The 23,263-nt window shown below is 38.4% G+C and overlaps 1 protein-coding gene across 1 annotated transcript in view; it reads left to right on the top strand.

Moving 5' to 3' along the window:
* IARS1 (isoleucyl-tRNA synthetase 1) overlaps positions 1-23,263 on the top strand; it is a 97,625-nt gene that overhangs the window by 17,521 nt on the left and 56,841 nt on the right. Inside the window, exons 7-14 of the mRNA XM_071755392.1 lie at positions 935-1,052; positions 3,723-3,870; positions 4,691-4,778; positions 8,754-8,814; positions 10,329-10,424; positions 15,101-15,223; positions 16,570-16,661; positions 21,007-21,105. Coding sequence (XP_071611493.1) covers positions 935-1,052; positions 3,723-3,870; positions 4,691-4,778; positions 8,754-8,814; positions 10,329-10,424; positions 15,101-15,223; positions 16,570-16,661; positions 21,007-21,105 — 825 coding nt within the window. The remainder of the gene's footprint in view (positions 1-934; positions 1,053-3,722; positions 3,871-4,690; positions 4,779-8,753; positions 8,815-10,328; positions 10,425-15,100; positions 15,224-16,569; positions 16,662-21,006; positions 21,106-23,263) is intronic.

A 23,263-nucleotide genomic window follows, 5' to 3' on the forward strand; every position in this document is an offset into this window, starting at 1 on the left:
TTGAATTTGACATGATTATGTGAAGGCTTGCCCTCTCCTGCCTTGATTTTTAGGGCAGCATCCTGCAGACTATACCATTAAGTATGCAGGTCAGAGAGACCTCATGAGCTGATAAATGTTGATAATCCTTTAGCAAACCCTGCAGTATTTAGAAAAAAAAAACCTGTGGGCTCTAGGCTTTTGTCCATCATGTGGGCACTTGATGAATTGCTGTGTGAAGTAAATTTCTCTTCTAGCTTTTGATTATCTTGAGCATTGGGTCAATTTGTCATGTAATATTTTGTGCTGTCTCTGACAAAAACATGTAAGGATCCAAATATGCTCCAGGCCTTATTGAAGATTTCCTAAGCAGAATTAAAGATTGCTGTGAAATTGTGGTCTTGAACAGGAACAGAGTCCAGAGTGAGAAGAGCCCTAATAAAGCAGAATATCACTGTAAATCCTGAGACCATAGAACTAAATTTGTTACTTTGCATAGTTAGCTGTGCTGCCTTGTGAAAAATGCTTTTCAGATTGTCAGGATGTACTTGGGTTTGGTTGCAGGTATCTACAACCTGTATCTGCCTCTCTCAAGCAGGATTGGTTGCTGTAGTAGGTGCTTAAGATGCTATGAGAAGTGAGCAGCCATGTCAATACATGTTTTCTCTCTAAATTAGGACTGATTTAAGCCTTATTAGTATTTTATATTTCAGGTGGTCTTTGTATTAAAAAGATCCAAGAAATATTGATCATTAATATTAATATGAATTTGTGTTTCATCTAAATAGAATCATAGTTGGAATCAAAGGCTATGTTCTGTGCAGCCAGTGCCTGGAAAACCAAACTGGTGGAATTGCCTAAGCTAAAAATCACCCAGAAATACAGTTGCAATTAATTTATTTCTTTTCTTAAGACTTCTAAATACTGCTATTCTGTGTTCCTTGTTTACTCCCAGGTGGGTTTTCAAGCAGCTGTATGACAAAGGGCTGGTGTATAGAGGTGTTAAGGTCATGCCCTTCTCAACTGCATGCAACACCCCACTGTCAAACTTTGAGTCCCATCAGAATTACAAGGTAAGTCAGTGTGTGTCTGCATTGTGTGTTCAGTCAGATTTCCCTGTCTGCAGTTGGAATTTGGAAAGCTTTAGTATTTTTTGGTGGTACATAAGCATGTTACTAAACTTCAAATTGGTAGTAAAATCTTAGCAAAATATAATAAAAACTAACCCATTTACCTCTATGTGTTTGGATCACTGGATCTCAGGCTTCTTCCCTTTTCTTTTTGGTTACTCCTTACAGATATATAAAGTGCATACTCTGTCTTATTCTAGTAAATTACTCTCACTTCTTCGTGGGCTCTTGGGATGAATATTGCACTGTTTTGGCCTTCTGTGGTGAATAATTAAAGTAGAGCTGCAGTTTTTGCTGTCCCTGCAGGTCTGAAAAGAAGAAAATCTTTGGCAGAGCTGAAATCTGTGAGGGAATGAATAATTGTCAAAGGCTGTGTTTGGTTGTAGGCACAGGAGCATAATAGCACTTCTAAGCATCATGAATTTAGATTGGGAAATAATAGATGTTTTTCCTAATGTAATGCATGTTATACTCTTTTATAATATGTTCCTTTAAAAGTAGGTATAGTGGGTGCAGCTTCTCATTTGCAACAGAACTGTGTTCACATATGTGAAGGCAGAACTTGTGTCCCAGTCTTCCAAATTTAATGTTGGTTTGTGGACAGAACTTTTGTATTCTTTCTAATCCCCACCCCAGTCTCCATATCCTTATATCATAAATCTTTCACTTAGGTTGTTGCAGCAGAGAGCTAGCACAAATTGTACATCTGCTCTTTTTTACATCTTGCCTAAAAAAAGACCAATTTGCTAGCCAAAATCACGTTTTTAAAGCAAATGTCTAAATGGACTTGTAGTACAAGGCAGTCCACAGATACCAGACCATTAAATATTGCTGAGGAGTGTTTGACTATGTTGAAGAACAAAGGTTTTGTGATTTAAGGTGAGACTGCAAAGATATATCAATGTTTGTGGCTGACTGATAAGTGGAATAATTACTTGTACATATTAACTGATACTTCATATAAGCTCAGATTAATGAGCTTTCTGTAGAACAAAGACTGGGTGGTTTTGTTCTGTGTTGTTTGGTTTGGGTTTTTTTTTGTGTGTGCCCCTTTTCCATAGAGGAGAGCTCTTTTCTTGAGTCTTAATGAATTATTTAGATGTTGATTTTTACTCCAGAACCAGCAGAGTGTGTGTGGGGTGTGCTGTTTTACCACTTCATGCAGAAATCCAAACTTATTTGTCTGCTAGGGGTGGTATTTGGAGCCTGAAATGTTGAGGGTTTGAGCTGACATGGTGTATTCTTGGCAAAACCAGTTGTTTCTGGGTGTAAGGCAGCTGTTGGATTTCTCACTGTGGAAAGCTTTGGCTCCTGCCTCTGAATCCTGTGAGAATCAGGACACAAAATCATGAGAAACAGGACACAAGAAGCATGTTTAGTAACTGAGTTGGGTGTCTGATGCACACTTGAGTCAACTGTGTCAGCAGCTGGTATTATATTGAAGAAGTTTTGCCCTCATAGGAAAGCAGGTGTAATTCTGTCAACAGATGAAGACATTTTACAACTGGCAGGGCAGCCTGGATGCCTGTTTTTCTTTTTTCTTTCTTTTTTTTTGAGTCTTGCCAGCTGTTTTTATCTACCTAGTCATCTCAGTGCTGAAGAAAGTGAAGGAAATAGCCTTCAGTGTTGTTGAACAATTGGTAGGGACAGAACTGTAGCTTGATTTTTGCTTGGTATTGAGCACTGTTCCAGAGTTATGTAATTTTTATGTTTGACTGCACCAGATGTTCACAGAAAATTCCCTCTGGAGCAGCCCTCAGCTCAGACACAAATAGCTGCCTGTCCCATGATGCTGGACAGGAACCAGAGAGCCTTGTGTGGGACACTGTGAGGTTGCAGGGCCTGTCCATGTGTAGGGTCTGTGTGCATGGTGCCTGGTTTTATGTGGCATTTAAAATTAAGAGTGAAAATGTCCTTTGCAAGATTAGACTTGCTCTTTCAGCCTTGCTTTTCATAATATGTGAAGTGACTGAATAGGATTGTACTTGTCTGCAAGAAAAACCTCTTCTCAGGGGATTCTTTTGACTGATTTGAAGGCAAAGTTTTATAGAGTAGCTGACAAAGCTCTCTTTCCCTTAATTTTTTTTTTTTTACTCTTGTACTCTTGTTTTTAAGTACCCTGTTTTTCCCTTGTTAACACATCATCTTAAGATTGCATCTTGTTAAGTGATGGCTGTTCTTCCTACTCCCTGACTCTAGAGGAAATGGTGGGAAAAGGCTTTGTCTAGCAGGATTGGAGAAACTGCTGTTTTTCTTGACAGTTGAGATTGATACTGTAAACTTCTAAAATGGGATTATAAGAAGTACTTGAGGAGGGAACTGGCACTCACTGGCAACCAATCCCCAAAATTGCCCTGCTAACCTGAGTTTTTAACCCTGTGGCTTTGTTGGGCTGACAGTTCCTGCTACAATGCAGGAACATTTTAACTGATGTTCTCTTCAAACCTGATGCTGCTGCTTCACCTCTGCTGAAGTGATGAAGCAGTCCAGGTGCAAGATAGGTTTTGGTAGAGGGCAGTGATAGTTACTACTCCTGTGAGTTGTATTTTCTTATTAATGCAGCACTCAACCTTCCTCCCCCTTTTTTTTTTCTCTTTTTATCTTGGTTTTAAGGATGTTCAAGATCCCTCAGTGATTGTGAGCTTTCCACTGGATGAGGATGCAAGTGTTTCTCTGGTTGCTTGGACCACCACTCCTTGGACCTTGCCAAGTAATTTGGCTCTTTGTGTTAACCCAGAACTGCAATATGTGAAACTGAGAGGCAAGTGTTAACTGAAGTTGACATAGAATGAACACTTCTTTTTATAGTGTCTGTGAATATACACTTATATTTTGTGTTTAGACTGTTTTACACTAACTTTATAGCACTCTGCTGGGGTTGGATCAGTATTATTTTGAACAATGAGATTTACTCCCTGTGTGGCTGATGATTTCCAGCTCCTTTGCTCTTTTTATTTTACATGCAGTATGAGGACTGTTACCTGGAAAATACAGGTAGCTGAAACACAGAACAAGGTGAAATATTTTATCTGTGTTCTTAAAAGTCACACTGTAATTGAGAGACAGGGAGGTGTGACTGGCTGTCCCTAGCTTTTGTTTTTTTTTCCCCACCTTCTTTCTTGGGGCTCAGACTTAAGAGCAAATTACTACTACACATCAGCTAAGTTGCAGTAACTGGACATTTTTGTACTCTTAACCCATAACAAACCCAAGATGTCATAGTCTTGTCTCCAGCCTGATTGCAGTGTGGTTCCTCAGCACAAATGTAAGGTGAGGTACAGACTGTGCTTTCCAATATAAGAGCCTGACCAAGTGCCTTGGCTTGCTCATGGACCAGTTGGTTGTACCTGGCTGAGTTGTAACCTGGGTTTTCCTCCTCTTCTTTCTGATTGAGAAGTGTTTGCTTAGTGTCTGTAGGGGGAAGAACTAGCTGAAAACTAGGGGTTGATCAGCAGGATTATTCTGGGCCATTTTGTAGCTAACATGATATCATCTTGCATGAATTGAAAGGTTTCATAATGGTGCAAATAAGGGTATGAAATTGAGATTTATGTAACTTTTTGTTTTATTTTACATTCTAGATAATGCCACAGGAAAGATTTACATTTTGATGGAATCCAGGCTGATAGCACTGTACAAATCTGACAGTGAATATGAGATACTTGACAGGCAAGTACATAAATTATTACACACTCGTTAGCTTCCAGTGTTTTTATAGAAAAGAAGCTGCATGTTTCAAGAAGTTGGATTTTGCAGTTATCTAAAGATGGGTTTCCCTGCATGGTGATACTTTCTGTGGATGTCTTTCAAAAATCTATAGCAGAGAGATAAATTTACTAGAACAAATTGGTCTTGTACATGAAGCTATGAAGAGAATGAAAATTTCATTAGATCATTGTATTTCAGTGGGAAAAAAAAGGTCCCTTAATCCTTCCTACTTTAAAAGTCACAAAAAAATCTGGAGATTGTCCAGATGCTGAACACCTAAAGATGATGTAAATACTTTAAAGGCAAAGAAAAACCATTGGCTTTGACATCAAGTGCTGCTTCTGTAGGATGGCCTAAGTTACATAGTCACTGGCAGTTCATGCTTTCTGAAGAATGCTTATTCATCTTAATTTAGTGGAAAAATATTAATAAGACAAACAAATCTTATGTATAAAACATAAACCTGTTACAGAGGTAAAATACAATTAGTATTTATTTGCTTGCTTTATTCAGTCCTGTGCAGTGGGTAAAAATCAAACCAACCAAACCCAACAGACAAACAGAAAAAAACCTCAACAAAATCCCCACACAACACAAAACCACAATAAAGCAAAAAAAAAACTGAAGATTAGAAATTTTTTTGAGAATGACAACCCTTCTTCACTGGCATCACTTTTTTATTTTTATCTTTTGGCTTTTTTACCAAGCAGTTGAAAGCTTTACGTGTAAAAAACATTTTAAAAAGGAGGATACAGCTTATTTCAGCTATGCAGTTAAATCTGGTCACTGAAACAGGGAATATAGAACTAGAATGCTTGCTTAAGATGTTGTCTGTTCTGATGCTTCATACTGTGACAGCTGAGTTCTGAGTTCCTGAGACAGTAATTTGTATTTTTTATTTCTGCATCGATTTCTCCCCCTCTCTTCTCCTCCCAGCTGAGTTTTCTTCATCTGTCACTCTCTAGCAATTTAAGCTGGACTCAATTTATAAAGATGATTTTTAGTGCTCTCATTCTTCAGGGCTGACAGAACTTCTGATACCCAGTTTTTTTCTTCCCTTAAGAGTCATCAGTAAAACCACTGAATAACATCAGTGTTATGATAGTTTCTGCCAGGATACCACTGAAAATTTTCTTTCAGCCTGATACTAGATTAACAAACACTCTTTTCCTCCAAGTGGTTGTGGGTCCATGTAAATGTACAGTCACCTTTCCTAACATTAAGACTTAAATCTTCTTCCTTGCTGTGTAAGCTGGTTCATCTGCCTAAAAAGAAATCATTTGGCTTGGTGTGATTTGTTTTTGACAAATTGATATTACATGTTCTTCAGCACTTAATTTTTTAAAAACCATTCAGTCACTTCAAGTTGAATCAGGTTGTTACTCAGGTTGTTCCAGGTCCATCAGTGTTCTATTTCTCTCTTGAAGGATATGTAATATATTCCTTTCCAGTCTTGTGAAAATGTCATGTCTAAAAATCAACATTTCTACCAAAATCTCTCTATTTTCTTAAACATTTTGAAATTCCTTTAGACTTTAAAAAAAAGCAAGGTAGGTCTTTTGTTGATCTATTGTCTTTTGGTTCCAAGGTTCTCTTAATGCAATACTGCCAGTGTAATTTCAGTCTGGTTGCAGTTGTTCTTTGTCCAGGAATGCATTGCATGTTTTTGCCTTTTTTTGGCTTCTATCAGAACTGTGAGGTAACTGCTCTGCTCTTTAAGATGATGGCACACAGGTTTCAGTTGGCATTGTTTATGTCCTGTGTTTCTTCTGTCTCTGGTTATTTTTCTTGTTACCTCTCTGTGCCTACACATAAGACAGCTAGGAATTTTAATTCTCCTTGCAGAGCAGTATATTTTTGTTCTTTCTGTGTCAGGAGTACAATCTTCTCAAGCTGGTAGCTTTTTTTTTTTTTGGCCATGCTCCAATTTTTATGTTTTGTAATAATTTAGTTCCCTCAAATGCTAAATGTGAGGTAATAATTGAATGGATTTTGTAAAGATTGAGATTTATGAGTAGGTAAGCTCATGGAAATGAACTTTCTTCTTTCTGCTCTTTACTTTTTTCTTTCTTTAGCTCACTTTTAGATTCTCAGGCAGTTAGGTAAGTGGGGGAGAAATTCATGATACTTGTTCTATACCAGGTGGCAGACTGAGGTAGGGAATGATCTTATTGGAAATTTTCTGTATCTGAAGTCATCTGAACTTCCTAAGTTTTGTCAGCCTTCCCATTTTCCTTCAAACCTGATTCTTCTCTCCTTCTCCTCCCAGATGCAGATGGTAGGTTTTTTTGTGAGAGCAAATGAGAATACTTTGTTCTTTCACTGATGAAATAGCTGCCATCCCCATCAGAATAGTTTTGGCTGCATTGCACAAGTTGATTGGTTTTGGGATATTGCCCTACTTCTGGCCATTGATTGGCTTGTTGCTTTATTTAGTAGTGGTACAAGTGAAATCATTGATGATCATTGTTCTCTCCTGTTTGTTACATTTCAATCTATTTGCATGTTAAGCACTTAATTTCTTGACAGTTTTTTCCACTGCTGCTTCTTTCTGGATTCTAGGGAATCCCAAGACAAGATTTCTGATCTCCTGAGACTGCAGGATTACTATAATCATGACTAGAATGATTTTAAGAGGCTGTTATAAGTTAGGTCACAGGAAGGTATCACTGAATAAATTTTCATTTTCTTTGATAAACAAAGTATTTCAAATCTCAACAGAGAAAATCAGGAGTGTGATACTCAGCCCTTAACATTCACTGACTTGCATTAAAAAAGATTTTAACTACTTTTTAAAATCTTTTTTTTTAAAGCCAGCTCTAGTGGTTCATGTTCTGTGTCTGAGCATTCCCACATCTGTGTGGCTGAGCACTGGGATGCTTTTCTCTCATCTGATCCTGATTAAGCCCCTCAAACATTCCTAAGGCTGCTTGCAACATAAAATACAGAAACCATCCACAAAGCTGTGGCTTTAAATAGAAATCTCCCCTTTTCCTAGTGGATGTTATGGATGCTGAGCTGAGGAGCCCTGCTCTTGAACTTGGCTTGAAATTCTGCTTGAGTTCCTTTCTGTGCAATGAAACAGCTTTGAAGAGTTCTTCACTTTGAAGCAGTCAAGTGTTTTATGGTTTAACTGTTGTTTTGGAAGATGTGGATCAAGAACAGTGTAGGGGAAGACTACAGCTGTGACCCATTGAGAAAGCTGTCTCATCTGTTAGTTGAAAACTAACTTCATCAAACCTTTTCCTGAAATGGATGATTTAAGCACTTTAAGGAGAGTTCTGAGCAGTGAATCCCAGCCTGATCACTGTCTTTTTCAACTCTTGTCAGAAGTCTGAAGAGAGCCAGATCCACAGGCTCTATCTCTGCATTGTATTTCTTGTCTGGCTCAGCTGGTTCTTCAGTCTGTTTTATTTATTTTCTCTGAGAGAAAACCTGTGGAGAGTTTGGGTGCCCAGCTTGAGAATAAGGTGTGAGACATCCAGACTGTATTGCAGTCTTCTGTGCATGGAACTTGTAGGTGTCTGGGATCCCTGTGCTTAGTGCTGGTGAACATGGTGAGCTTATAGAGCTTTGTCATTATGAATATTAAATTGAAATTGTCTTTTATCCTCTTTACCCAGCTTTACCAAAAATTGATTGTTATTAATGCTTAATTTCTGTACTGATTACAATAATTACTTGATTGAAAGACTGTCAGATACAAGTGTTCCTTTCAACTGTTGCAGATGCATTAAGACATAATATATTTTTTGCTTAAGTTCAGATTGCCAAAGAGTTGTTTCTGTTGAGAAAATACTTTTTTTTCTTTGCCTTATGAAGTCAAATTCTGTCAGGGATAGGGAAAAGTGAAATAGAAAAAACCACAGCATTGCTACCAGCTGATTAAGCAATTTCTAAGTTGTTAATTTGGTTCATGTAAATCCTTCTCCTCAGGTTTCCTGGCATTGTTCTTAAAGGCAAGAAATATAAACCAATCTTTGAGTATTTTATTCAGGTAAGGTGAACATGTTTGGTGTTTGATACAGGATGCAAAATAAAAGCAATTCCCATTATTCCATGTTTATATTGTACAAATCTTGTGTCCAGGTTGAATTAAAGTATTTTGAAACCTATTGAAAGGTTCAAAAACGAAGTTGACTTTTTTTCTGTATTTTTCTCTTAAGTTTTAAATACACCTGGAGTAACAATTCAGTGATAAATAATAACTAGATTGCATATTGAAGAGAAATTTCCAATATGCATGAATAAACAGACAATATTCTCTTACCTTTTCATCTACTGAGCTTCTGTTGAGTCTACAAACCCTGTATTCATAACAATGTGACTTTGACCATAGATAAGTCACAGACATGCAGTGCTTTTCCCTGGATTTAAAAGCCTTTGCTAAAATAACTGCTGATATGTCTGGCTTTTATGGATATCCTCCTGTGCAGCACTAAGTCCAGTGTAGTTAATAGCACCACTGATGATAGTAGAGTATAGAGCAATAATAGAGTGGGTAAAAAACCTACATATATTTTTCCAAAAAATTCTGATTAAAAATGGATTAAATTTTTCAAAGAGTTGAAGTGGATTACAGTACTGCTGGGCAAGCAGCTGTTAACTCCCATGAGGGATTTGGTAATTTTGGCTACCATCTGCTCTGAAGCATGTGCTGATGTCAGCAAAGGTGAGAAAACCTCTGTAGGAAGCAGGATCTCTAGAGAAAGGTCAAACACAGCTGAATCTGAAAAACAGGACTGCAAGTGTAAAGGTTTGGAATGGATAATTTTTTTGAGTCCTGCTGTACTTCTAAGGAGCAGATTTATTTTGTTTTTTAGAATGGATGTCTTATCTCAAAATATCCCCTCTTCAGAACAACCCAAGTCTAATATTTTCTAACATACTGGGTTTGACTTTGATTGCAATAATTTTTTTTACTACTTTGATATTAAGGAGTAAAAATTATCTGTATTATATGTTATTTTTCATTATGCATATAATGAACCCACTGAAAATTGTCAGTTCTTTTCTTGTGAATTGCTTTTATTGTGTTGTTGTTGTTTTGGTTGTTTGTTTTTTTTTTACCATCTTCTCATTCTCTGGAGGAAGTAAAGAGAATATATGGGCTATAAAAGCAAAGTTGTGTTTTGAAATTAGAAGGCATAGTGGACACACAAAAATGCCCAGAGACTTCTGTATACAGGATCCAAGTAGCATTCTTGGTTGTATCCTCCCAGGAGTGTATTAAATGTCTGCTAAGCTGAGAACTGTGAAGATCTGTGGCTTGAAGAATAATTGACTGTGAGGCCTTCTGGAGGGGTCTTAGATTTAATCACATTTGTCACTGTTTAAATGAAGTACACAATCTCTTAGCTATGGGAAATTACTGAATAATGTTGGGAATGCCACATTTTGTGTCACTTACCCTTGATGGGGTGGGTAGTGCCTCTTCCAAGTTCTTAAGGCTTCTGTTTTGCTTTGTATATGTGTTCACATTTGTATGGAAAACAAACTTCTGTGTTGCAGTGCAAAGACAGAGGTGCCTTTACTGTGGTGGTTGACAATTATGTCAAGGAGGAGGAAGGCACAGGTGTTGTCCACCAGGCCCCCTATTTTGGTGCTGTGAGTATGAGCTATGTATCTGTAATGTCATTTTGTTCCAACACACATTGCTTGCCTTTGCAGCTCCTGGGGACCATCTGACAGGGTGACTGTGGTATTTAACAAACCTCCCATTTACTAATTACAAATGTAATAATACAGTGTAGCATTGCTTCTAATGAGTCCTTGTCCTTTGTCTGCTAGACTGAGGATTGGAGGTGACACTTGATTTGCTTGTTGCTGTGGTATGTGGAATAAACTCACACCTTACCTTCTGAGTGTCATTGATGGGAGCTTTTCTCTAAGTCTAAGTTTACAGCTTGAAGAAGAAATGATCTGTTGTATTAGTAGTCAAAACTGGCTGTGCTAAGTGTTAATTTTGGATGATAACAGCAGTTCTGCTCAGTACTCTGCTCCTCTTCAGTGTTTCAATGTCATTACTCATTGGGCTTTTAGAGAATGAAAAAGTGCTTTGACTACTTTTGTACTGAGACTTTATCCCTTGGTGTGAAAGGATTTTGTTGCACTCTATTCTCTTTTCCTGTCCTTATTGTCCTGTCTCTGTCTATTCTTCTGAAGGTTAAGAGGGATAATTTTTCATGGATTTAATCTTTTCAGTTTTTAGACACACGAATTAAATGGCCGGGTTTGGACGCATTGTCCTTTTTGTGTGGTGTCCTGGCTCCAGCCATTATCCAAAGATGCCCTCAAAAAACTTCCAATAGAGCTGCCAGTGCCTAGCAATTAGCAAGCCCTGGACCACGAGCTCTGTCATCATATCCAGAAATTGTTGGCATTAGTAATAGGCCTCTTTGTACTCATATAAAATATCCCATCCTCTTCTGTCTTTTTTTTTTTTTTCTGAGTTTTTCTGAAGGGTGGATCCATTGTGATGGTGTTTCCCTTGTCAAGATATGAAAAAATGTCCCAGTTTTTAATACAGCTGTGAATAAGGAAAATTAAAACTGGACTGCATGTTATCAGTTAGTAAATTTATGGTGGGTGGTAAAGTGTTTTAAGGAGTCTAAAGCTTATCTACTTGATACCTCACACACTCAGTGGATCTCAGTCTTTCAAGGCCTTGCTGGAGGGGTTAGGGAGCAGACTTGATTTTGAGTCAGGAGCTCTTGTTGTAGGAGATGGAATAAAGGAAGGCAATAGGCTGCTAGGACAGAAGAAGCTCTGGAAGAAACTTTCCCTTGGCCTGCTGTCTTGTTCTGTTGTGTGTTTGCACAATACAGTTTAGTTGCTGGAAGCTGTTGGAAAGCCTGACTGGATAGTTAGAGCAGGGATTATTTGCCCTCTTTTTATCAGATTTTGTTACAAGCCCACAGAGATCTGTGTAAACATGGAGGGGAAGGGAATAACTTTTGTCTCTTGCTCCTGGCAAGTCAGCAATTATCTTTAAACTAATTTTTTAAGAAACCATAAGAGCATCAGCTAAATGCATTGCTATGAAAAAAATGCATAAAATATTTGTGTGAGAAAAAACTGCTCTTACATCACCACCAAAACTTGTGTTCTTTAGCTAAAGAGCAGATTGACTTCAAAATGCATGAAGCACAGACTTGAGTCAACTGGCTGTGCTGCCTTTAGAGGGAAATTTCATAGCATACATTGCCCTTAATGCTACTACCTTTTATTCTGGGGTGCATGTAGTTCAGTTTTTACAGCCCACTGATTATTTTTGTTCAGAAATACTTGCAAAAGGCCTGGTTTAGGTTCAGGAATCCATGGTATAGTAGGTAGAACCCTCGAGTGCTCCATGTGTTAGCATTAAATGTTTGCTGTTGGACAAAATTTAGATGGAAGGGATGGAATTCATGGTTGTAGGCAGGACTGGCTTGCTAAGTAATTGACTTCTTTGCAGCTTTCTTCATTGTCATGTTGCAGGTGAATAGGACAGGGTCAGAGGAGAAGAAATAAAGCACAGTCCTTCACAAGCAGTGTCTTACCTTGTCTCACTCTATCCCTTCCCCTCAGTATAAGCCATTCTGTTTGATAAATATAGATGGAATTAAAATTCTACTTAGTAATGCATATTCTGCTTTGCTGATAGCTTAGAAATACATCCTTTTCCAACAAAACTTAAAGTAAAAATGCACATTCACTTGGTATCAGGATAGGAAGTTCCCTTGTCTTATGTGATGCTTTTGCCAAATGCAAGCTGCTACACAAATCAGAGCACTATCAGTTCAAAAGATTTCAGAATTAAAGCTCAGAGAACAAGACAGACCTGTATTAAAAACTCTGTAAACTCATGGTACCCCCAGATTAACATGACAGTAAAATTCAGGTGCTCAGGCATTTCATCAAATGTGGATATATCTACAGTCAACTCACAAAGCCTTAGCAAGGTCTTAATTTGCACACAAGCCCTGTTGTGCCTGAGTCCCAGAAGTTTCATAGCTATGTTTCTGTTGCACTTTCTTTTTAGTAAATTGCAAAAATATACTTGGTGCTTGTTGCCCTATGCTGAAGGTAAAGCTTTTGACTAAACCTTCTGACTCCCATGTTTTGTTTTATTTTGTTGTATTTTTAAATTTCAGATAAAAAGGCTTTGTGTTCACGTCAGGGAGCTCTTTAATGGCTTCTGTTTCATTCAATTGGTGTATTACAACTTTTATTTGTAATCTTTTGAGAGATTTAATCATGGCAGGGAGGTACAAAAGTGAGCATTGACTTTTCTCCTGAAAGAATTGAAAGTTGTCTCAGCTTTCCAGTGGCACTCTGTGGATTTCTGTATGTACCTGGTATATTCTTGGTTTGTGGTTACTGGAGCAAATCTTCATTAAATCAAATGGCAGGTCAGCCTGGAAAATTTTTACATTCAAATTAGAGTTCTTCAAAGGAAAGGAGCTCACTTGGTAGAAAGCCAAAATAGCAAAGCCCTTTCTATATCATCAGCTCCATCACTGATGCAAATCGGACCGAACCACCTCTTGGCCTGCAAAGTGGAAGGTTTGTTATGATGTTCTGGCTGCCTTGTGAGCATGCCAAGCTTTGTAGTCTCTGCTGGCTGCTTCTTCAAAGCCTTTTACAAGTCACTGCCAAATCAGGGTTGATGTTACTTGTGTCATCTGGCCTACATCTTAAGCACTGCAGTATCCTTGCTGTATCTCAGCAGTAAGAGCTGATGAAAGGTGACCATTCTCATGGGCTTATCTCAGTTAATCTGTGACTGAAGAAGCTGGTTGACCCAGTGGAGGCTGAATAATCATGAGGGCTGTCTACAGCTGCTGGAGAGAGCAAGGAGGCAGTGGTCTAGAGTAAATGAGTGCTGTAGCTGCAGTGGTTTCTCATTTCTTTGTGTAGTGCCTTGGTACATGAAGTACCCAACTTCACTGTCACTATGGATTAGTTTCATCACTGTAAAAAATATCCTGTGGATCAATTGGCAGCAGCTGTTAGCTGGGGCTTTGAGGGAGCTGGTAACTGCAGAGACCTGTGGGTAGGGTTGGAAGTGCAGGATGCTGGCCACAAAAGGGATGTAGAAACCCTTCTCTTTCACTCTGGAGTTGCCTTGCCTGTGTTGGTTGTACCTAGGCAAAGAGAATTCAGCTGGCTCTGGGACATTTGCTTGTTTCTACTGTTGCTTCTGGTGGGATCTCCTTGATGAAGGTGTACAAACTGCTTTAGAGCACAGCTCCTGTGGAACAGCTGCTGCCTTTTACAAGAGGTCAATGATCTCCATGCCCAGAGGAGGGCAACAGTTCAAATGCTGCCAGTTCTCATGGGCAAGGATGCTGCAGCTTCTGTTTCATGATACACAAAACCTCAGTTTTGTTCCTGTAGTGTGGGGTTTGCTCCTTTTGTCAGAGCAGTGATACAGGAACCTCAGAGACTCAAAAAAAGCAACCTGACTTGATGCAGGCCTCAACAGGGCCTTTTTCTTTGAGGAAAATGAAGTGATTCTGTGAATGTGCTGAGTATCCTTATCCATTCTTCCTCCACCCCCAAGAATGTTCTCTTTCTTTCAGGCAAGAAAGTGAAAAATCTGGAGTGATAATTGATTGAGATACAGTCTTTGACTTCAGGCTTGAAATGAAACATCTGAACTTTTCTATTCCCCTTATAGTTTTAATATTTTATAAGATACCATTGTTGTTCAGTTCTATCCAGGAAAGTCTGAAGTGACCCTCTGTTTTTTTTTTTTTTTCCTCACTGCTACACTAAGTTAACAATTTAAATAGAGGCTTGCCAGGAAAATAAACTGTGATGATGTCCATGTGTGGTTCTTGGTCAGTAGTGTTGCCTATGGGCCAATAAAGATTGTGAAATACAGATTTGAAGGCTTTGGATCATTAAGACATTCAGAAAATGATGTTTCATAGGTGGAGTTCCAGAATTGGTTTGATTAAAACAACCTGTCTGTTGCAAACCACCCTGCAGGCTTGTGTGCTTGACAGACACAGCCTGGCTGGTGCCAGGGGCATGACATGGAGGCTGTCAGTTCCTTTACTGTAGCCTGAAGCCTTCAGGAGTAGCCTGGAGCTGGTGATGACATGTATGTTCCTGTGTATCTACACACATAAAATGTGTGTTCACATGCACACAGATGCATATTTGGGATTAGCAAAGGCTGAATGTTTTGCTGTTACTGTTTTCACATTTTTCTATTTGACTTATTTTTCCAGGGATGGATATTTTAACCAGTACTTTGTAATTCTATAACTTGGCAATTGTCTTTTTTGTAGGATGATTACAGAGTCTGCATGGATTTCAATATTATTCAGAAAGATTCTGTGCCTGTTTGTCCTGTTGATGCATCAGGGTGCTTCACAGCAGAAGTGACTGACTTTGCTGGGCAGTATGTGAAGGTCAGTGTTCTTGGAGAAAGTAAACTAAAATTTTCTAAATGATAGCAGTGTTCCTCCTGAGTGGCTTGTCTTCAGTGTGGCTTTGCTATCTGGAAAAAAAAAGCCTCCAAATGCTTATTACAGTGTCTGAAAAATGAAGACTTTGAAACTGAAGTAATATTGTGTATATAGCAGTGAAAGGGACAAGGAGGATCTTCTGTTTGCATCGCTGCAGAAAGGCTCTCACTTGTTTCCCATGGAAATGTTGTGTATGCAGTGTGTAGGTGAGTGTGCAGAGGCCTCCTTTACCTCTGGATGACTTCTGACTTCACAGATGTCATCATTAAGTTCATACCATCCCGTTGGTGTAACATGATTTCTCAGAGGGGAGAAATCCAGCCATTTTTCCCACGTGTGGGATGTGTTGCAATGTGAATTTTCTTGCCAATAGATGCAAGAGAATCCCCCACAGAACTCCAGATTGCTGCAGGCACAAATCCATAGAAAGGAGTGCTACTTTAGTTCTGTGTGCTAAGAACACAAACTGGTTTTAGTTGGTTTCCTGCTGGTCCAGTTTGATAGCAAAGTATCTTCCTGTAAATGCAATTTACTTGAAAAAGACTTAAAAATCTTGTATTGCATTTGAATGCAAACAGCTGTTGTTGCTTCCTGCTATATATTAAGGCAAATAAAAGAACACTGGAGGCTACACGTTTGTCTTCTTGCTGGTAGGAATCTAAACTTAAGGCTCTTGGAATATATTCTTATGATGCTGAATTCTTAGCTTATAAATATTGCTGTATCATAAATCTTTGTATGTTCTTTTTTTTCCCTTAATGCCACATTGACACCTGTTTGTTCAGTAGTTTGTCTTGAATTATTAACATACAGCTTTCACTTCCAGCTTAGAAGGCAAATCCTTTTTAGTTAGTAAAGAATTGTAAAAGATGCATCAGTTTCTGTAACTTTAGTCTCATTGGAGCAGTGTGTTATAGTGAAATCTAAATATTAGGTGAGAAGCACTGTGTGGCTTCCTGGCCAAAATCAGAAGACTCAGTAAAAGATAAAAGATGCTATTTAATATCTGCCTTCTATTGTGTTGCAAAAAAATTGAATTTTATGTACAGCTGTGTGTATGTGGGAACAGTTGAGGGCAAAAAGGGACTGATGCTGTGTGCTGGGATTTGAGGAGCAAATAACTTTATACATTCAGTGTTTTGCAGTGCTTTTGCAGTAAATGTATAAATTGTATAGAAGCTTTTTGTGTGTGTGTGAACACTGGGTTATCTGTAGGTGTTTACTACTTGTAGCCTGCTGAAATAGGGAAATCTTGTATTCCAAGGGAAATTTTTGTTCTGTCTTTTTAGGATGCGGATAAAAACATCATTAAATTACTGAAAGAGAAAGGCAGACTGGTTCACAGCAGTAGTTTTAGACACAGCTATCCCTTCTGCTGGAGGTAAGGAAAGAAGTGCATATGGCTTTAAGATTGAGGCTTCTAACTGACTCAGGCTTGTCTCATTTTTCCTCTCCCTTGACCCACTTAACTTTTTTAACAAGACTCAAAGAAATAATCAAGAATATTGAATTAGGAGGGCTCCAGTTGAAAAAAAGTAAATTTTTTTGTCATAAATATGGTTAAGTGTGGTGTTGAAAATTTTTCTATTGTGCTTTTACATCCATGTTTTTATAGTTTGAACTCCCTGTTTCTTAGTGTTGCATTCTGTTAACTACCTTTTGAAGGTAAGTCTGAGAATGTTAATTTTCTAAACAGCTGAGTACTGAGTAGCAGAAAAGGACGTTTTGGTACCACTTGAATTCTATCCAAATAAGTGTATCACAGAATGTCTTTATATGTTTTTGTTTAAAGTTTCCATGTTTTGGGTAAATAGTTATGTTACAGAGGCTGAAAGAGGGCTCCATGGCCTTCAGTGTCATAAACTAATGTAAGAAGTCTTTTTTATGAGAAGTACAGGATTGACAAACTTAATCTAGAAATAAAGGTTTTTTTATTAGTGTCCTCTCTGGCTTAAAATCTATTGCAAAATAGAGAAAAAATAATCATAGGACAATGTCAATTAAAAAAAAACCCAAAAAACAAAGAAACTTCAGTAATCTTCTAGTGGGAATATTATTGAACTCTATTACTACAAGTAAAGACAGTTCAGTAAAATATCTAATTGCATATCTGCAGTGGCTTGAGCATTTGAGGTCATGTCTGTGTGTGCAGCACAAGGACTGAAATGACTGATAAAAGCTTTCTCTCTGCCTGGCTCTGGTGCTACCAGGTGAGATGTTTTAGTAGTGTGCATTTATCTTTCATCTGTAGCAAGAATAGCCTTTACTTGCTTAAACAGCATGAGTGGTTTGTTTCTAACAGCTACATAGAGAAAGAAGGGAGATGACCCTTGACAATTTGGGACACTTTTTGAAAAGTGGCAGCCCAAAAGCAACCAATGCTGTTCTTTTTCTTATGGAGCAATTCAGATGTGCAGTCATGGCCTTCTGAGACAAACCAGTAATGTAAAAATGCTGATTCTGGGGAACATACTTAATCCTGCCACTCTGTTGACATTTTTGTTGATTGATGATAAATTGCAGGCAGTAAAATTATCTGGTGGGAAGAAGAGAATAATGGATCCTTCTTGAAAAGCTCATTTCACTGCCATCAGAAATCAAACCATAATTGGAGTATTCTAAAAGTAGACTAGTTCTTAACTTTGAATATAGTTATAAGTTATTTTGATTAATGTAAGAAAACTTTGAAATCAGACTTATACTTGATGCACTACTTTTCATGCTTTTCCCTGAAATATTCTCCTATTGTGATACCTATTAATTTTCAATCAACTAAACTTGTTAAAATCTGAGAGAGGAAAAGAGTAATGACAGTAAATGCACAGTAGAGAGTCTTCAGTTGGAAGTCCTCTTCATTGGAATTGTTGAAGATGATCATTGCTCAAAACCACTCTTTGTAGATGTGAGATTTTGAGTCTGTGGTCTAGGCAGCAATTTAACCCATCTGAGAGACAGCAGAGGTGGCTCACCTGGCAGCTACTGTGTACTGCTCTGTGGATGAACATTGTGGGGAAGCTCTGCCACTGACAGAGCTTTGCCTTTCCCAAGCCAGTGGATGCAGAACAAAAGGAGGTTCTCTTGTAGCACATGGTCAGTTGTCATTTGTTTCCTATCTTATGAGAAAGTTGCATCAGATTAACTTGTTTGAAACAGCTCTGCTGTCCAAAACAGGGATGAGAAGACTGCTGGTGGTGTGTAGTGTCCACAGAGGGTGGTCTGAAGATTGCTTTTCAGAGAATGCTCATCTGTGGCACTGCAAAGGGATTAACAATTTGCTCAGATAATTTGGTTTCTCTGATACAACTCTAAAGGGTGTATTTATTAGGGGAACAAAACAACATTCAGCTGAGACAGAGGAATGTTTAGGGAGGAATTTTGTAAGCATCATTCTGTTTTTAAGGTCTCTCTGTGTGGTTTTTCCCTTGTATTGTATTGATGAAAACCACAACCCATTAATGGATATTTCTCATTTGATTCTAGAGCAAAGAATTGAATCTGGTTTCCTCAACCTTCTCACCAGTCATGAGTGTCAGAAATGTGTAAAATGTTACTGGTTGGGCAGATTTTCAGCATATTGTTCTTTTTTTGTCTCCTGCTGAGTTGCTGCTTGGCAGTAGAGCTAGAGAAAAGTATTCATGAAAACTGTGCCAGCTCCCACTTCTTACTACCTTCATGTAGGTGGAAGCAGTGTTCTGTGGGTGCTTTGGAATGGTTATCAAGTGTTATAAACTTAAAATGAGAGGTTGAAAGCCTGGGAAGTGATGGCAGCTTCATCTTCTTGTCTGTTTCATAGATCCTTTGTGTCTGAAGCTACTTCTGCACTAAAGCTTGTCTTCCATCAGCCCCATCTCTCAGGTGCTTACTCCTGGTAGAAGCTGGGTACCAGTTTGTTCCAGCATTCTTACTGCAATATGTTAAGGCCATGTGAGAAACTGTTATTAGCAGGTTCTATTCTTTTCTTTTCCAGTAGCTCAAGATCATCTGTGTAGTGACAAATCATCATTCTCCAGCACAGCTAAAACAAGAAGCTCAGTGAAACTAAAATGCCTCTGGAGTACCTTGTAGCATGCAGAATACTTTCTTTTTAATGGGATCTTGCTGCTGCTCTGTGAGGGCTTAACTGAGCTGCTCCTGGTTTTAGATTTTAGAACTGAAATTTGAGAAGCAGAACCCCCTAGGTTAGTACACTTGCATTTAATAGCTGGAGCACTGCTACATTTTTATTGCTTTCCGTTCTTACCATTTCCTGTAAGGTTAGAGACACTGTAACTCTTAAAAGTTAGTGTCAACCCAGATTTAAGTGTATCACTTCCAGTTAAAAGGAAGTATCTTCTGAAACACAGTATTAAGAGAAGTGGTCTGCTTTTTCTTACTGGGATTTATGCAAGGTGAGCTGCAGTTTTTCACATCTGAACAGCCTTTGCTGTGGGTTTCTTTTCTTTTGTTGATTTAGGCAGGTGTAGCTTTAGGAGATGCCTCCACAGTAGCAATTTGAATTGACAACATAATCTCCAGAAGTTTGTGCATTTCAAATGAGTCCTTGCTATGGATGTAAATAAAACGAATTAAATGTTTCAGATGGGCTGCTTACACTAAGCTTCATGTAGCAGATAATGGTGTTTTCTCAGGGTCTTTGCTTGCAATCTATTGTTGAGCAAGAGTATTTTCAAGTTCTGAGGCCAGGTGACTCAAATATGGTAAGAAACTTTGTGGGATGGGTTCATACTAAGGGAGAATGAGCTTCTTGTCCCAGTGTTCTTGAAGCTGCTCTGTACCCATAGATGGATTTAGGGCTCAGTCTCCCTCTACAAGTTGGAATAATGGAAAGGATGTGAAGGATTAGAAATGTCTCAACTCCCCTTGCAGTGCCTTTTACACATTCTTTTGATTACTGGATCCTTCAGAATGATGCATGGGACTTGATCAGTCTCTCAAGAACTTGCATAGTGATATTATGGAACTGACAAATAAGAGACTGAGCTGAGACACAATGCAGAAAGATGCTTAAAGATATTAATTTCACTAGATAATTTAGGGAACTTATCAGGCCATACTCTGTCTTATGGTGTTCCCATTTCTAAGCAGTCCCCAGTTCTGAATCTGCTTCCACCTTGTATGGGTGTCCTGTGACTTTTATTGAGTGTTGAAGTAAGCAATATACTAAGATGTCTTTAGCTTTTTACTTTTATATGTTTCTCTTTCCTTCTGGAATGGGACACTCTTAGTTAGCCCTGGGTACTGTTACTTCATCTTTATGATTTATTATTATTTTTAGATATATAAATAAAAACATGGCATAATGTTTTTTGGCTGTTCAGATTGATGTACACAGTATGAACCAATGTAGAAGTCTTAAATATGACTCAATATTTACTGAATTTCATATGAATGTAATATGTAGGAACAATAGTTTCACTGTTCCCATTATTTCTCATAGAAATGACAACTTGCTGGGTTTGCAGGATTTTAAATTGTTTTTCTAGGGGGTTGATTTTCAAATAGTTGCTCATGTGAGTGTAAGTTTGTATAACTTGAAGAAAAAACAACACAAACCCCAACATTTGAGTGTGATAACATTTCAGGAACCACAACTAATCTGGTATGTGCAAAGAGAACTGTCGTGTATGAAAAGACATTTAAAAGTGTATTTTATAAATCATGAAGAACTGAAAATGTTTTTGTTTTTTTTTTGGGGTTGCTCCCTTCCTCACCACCTTCCCTGAAAGGTCAGATACCCCGTTGATCTACAAAGCTGTGCCAAGCTGGTTTGTGAGAGTGGAGCACATGGTGGAGAAGCTCCTGGAGAATAATGCCCAATGCTACTGGTAATGTCTCCTGCATATAATTTGTTTCTTTGTCTGAGTTTGGGTGGTGGAGTGTGTGTGCCAGAACTCTGCAAAGCTCTTATTTCACTGTGCACTAACTTCATTCTGTCTGGCTGAGCCAATGTTACTGGAAGAGGGCTGCTGATCAGTTTTCAGTAGTGTTTTATCTCAGGTTTCCCAAATGTGCCTCAAACTGGTAGAGCAAAGGGAAAGTCTTCCTGGCATGAGCAGAGAGAACCTGCTTACTGCACATCAGGCCATGTTCAACATGTTTGTGCACTTCTCCTTCCTCCTGTTGAGAAGATGCCCTTTGCTTGTGTGAAATCCCAATGAGAAATATCTTTTAGGGTGTGAGGTTGAATAGACACTAATAATTTACAGTGGAATACATTACATGTGCATTAAAAGTACCCTCAAATCATGTTATACAAACCCAAGAAATTGAGCATGAGGGAAACTGTAAAGGAAAATCAAAGTGTGGAAGTATGGCAGTGCATAATTAAGCCTTCTAAGATGTCCACTAGAGAGAATTTGGCAGGTAAACTCTGGGTATTTATTGTTCCAAATTAAACTAATCTTTAGATGAAGTTGGTTTTTTTCTTTCTGTCTAAGTATTACAGATCAGAGTGATTACTTTGCCATAGGTGCATTTGGAAAAAAAAACATAACAAACCTACACCACCCCCACACTCCCCCCAAAACACCCATAAAAAAATCCCACCCCAGCTGCCCTAGCTTGTACAATAGTTGTAAGTAAAATCACTTTCAGAGGTTTAAATAATTTTTTTTTCTACTAGTGGTAAACGTATGTTTAAATGCCTCCTGGGAATGTGAAATTTATGTAGAAAAGTTCTAGATCATTTAAATACACTATTAAACTAGCTGTAAAAGAGAACTATAGGCAGTAGTAGCTATTTTGAGTCAGTCATGGGTTTCTGATGCATTAGTAACAAAAGGACCCAACCATCTCTACCTATATAACCTTTATCTCCCTTCCTCTCATAAATAACTTGTGCCTGGGAAGCTGAGACCAGGTAAGAAAAATGTGGAGATGTTTATTCTGTCCTTTGTTATGAAGGCTGTAGGAGAATTGGGTTCCAGCACTCTGTGTCTCTGCTTAGGAACTGAAATGGTGCTGAAGAAGATGACTCCACTCTCAGTGAACAAATGCAGCTTATGCTGTGTCTTTTCATGGGCAGTTGTTGGCAATTAAGTTCTCCTTGAGCAGCCTTTGCATAGCTGCTTCCATGGTACAAGCACTGTAAATGTTGAAGCATGTGGGGAAAGTCAGTGATCCATGAGACAGACTGCCCAAAACTGCTGCAGGGTTGGCTTGGTGTCACCACATGCCCAGTCTGGATAGGTAAGATCTTGTGGGTTACTAAGTTTTTGCTTCATGTTTTCCATAAGAGAACATACTGTGATCCTTCTTTGGAGGGAAAAAAATAATCTGGAGAGGGGGTGAAAGTGTTTGTTCTTGGCTTTAATTAGCTTTCTCAAGATGCTTTTACTGTTTTGATGACTGACAGTAGGTCTGCATACTTAATTTTCACATGAACAGCAGAAAAATGTAACAATCCTATTAAGGAACTGTTGAATGGTTGAGGTAGTTTTGCTTTTCCACAAGCAAAGCTTCAAGAAGAAGCTGCTAAGGGACCTCCACTCATCCAGGAGACAGAAAGAATTAGTAAACAGCTTGAACCCCACCTCATCTACATGTTTGAGTTCTAAGTGATGCTTTTTCTAAGTGCTGAGTACTGAGGGTGGAATCAAACGTGAGAGCTGTCAGAGCAAAGGAAGAGCAAGCTATTGTGTTAATTGGTAATGTTCATCCTGAGTGGAATTAATGTAACCATTTGTCCTTTTGGCAATTCTGGAGTCTCAGCATAATTCTGTCAGTGACCATCAGACTGAGTTGGCTCAAAACAGTGCAGGCTTAGAGATTTTTCAGAATCTTTCTGTAGAGAATATGGCCACAAGTAGAGTTATATTATCAGTAAATGATTAATAAAATTATGTTAATCTGTATTTGCCATATGTGATTTTGTAATTACCAGTTTGAATACTCAATGTCTTCTGTTACATAAAGATGGCTTTTAAAATCTAGTTTTTTTAAAAAAGAAGCAGGCATAACTTCTAAGGCTTTCTTCCTATGTTC

This window comes from Heliangelus exortis, chromosome 12 (assembly GCF_036169615.1).
Source record: "Heliangelus exortis chromosome 12, bHelExo1.hap1, whole genome shotgun sequence".
Lineage (NCBI taxonomy): Eukaryota > Metazoa > Chordata > Aves > Apodiformes > Trochilidae > Heliangelus > Heliangelus exortis.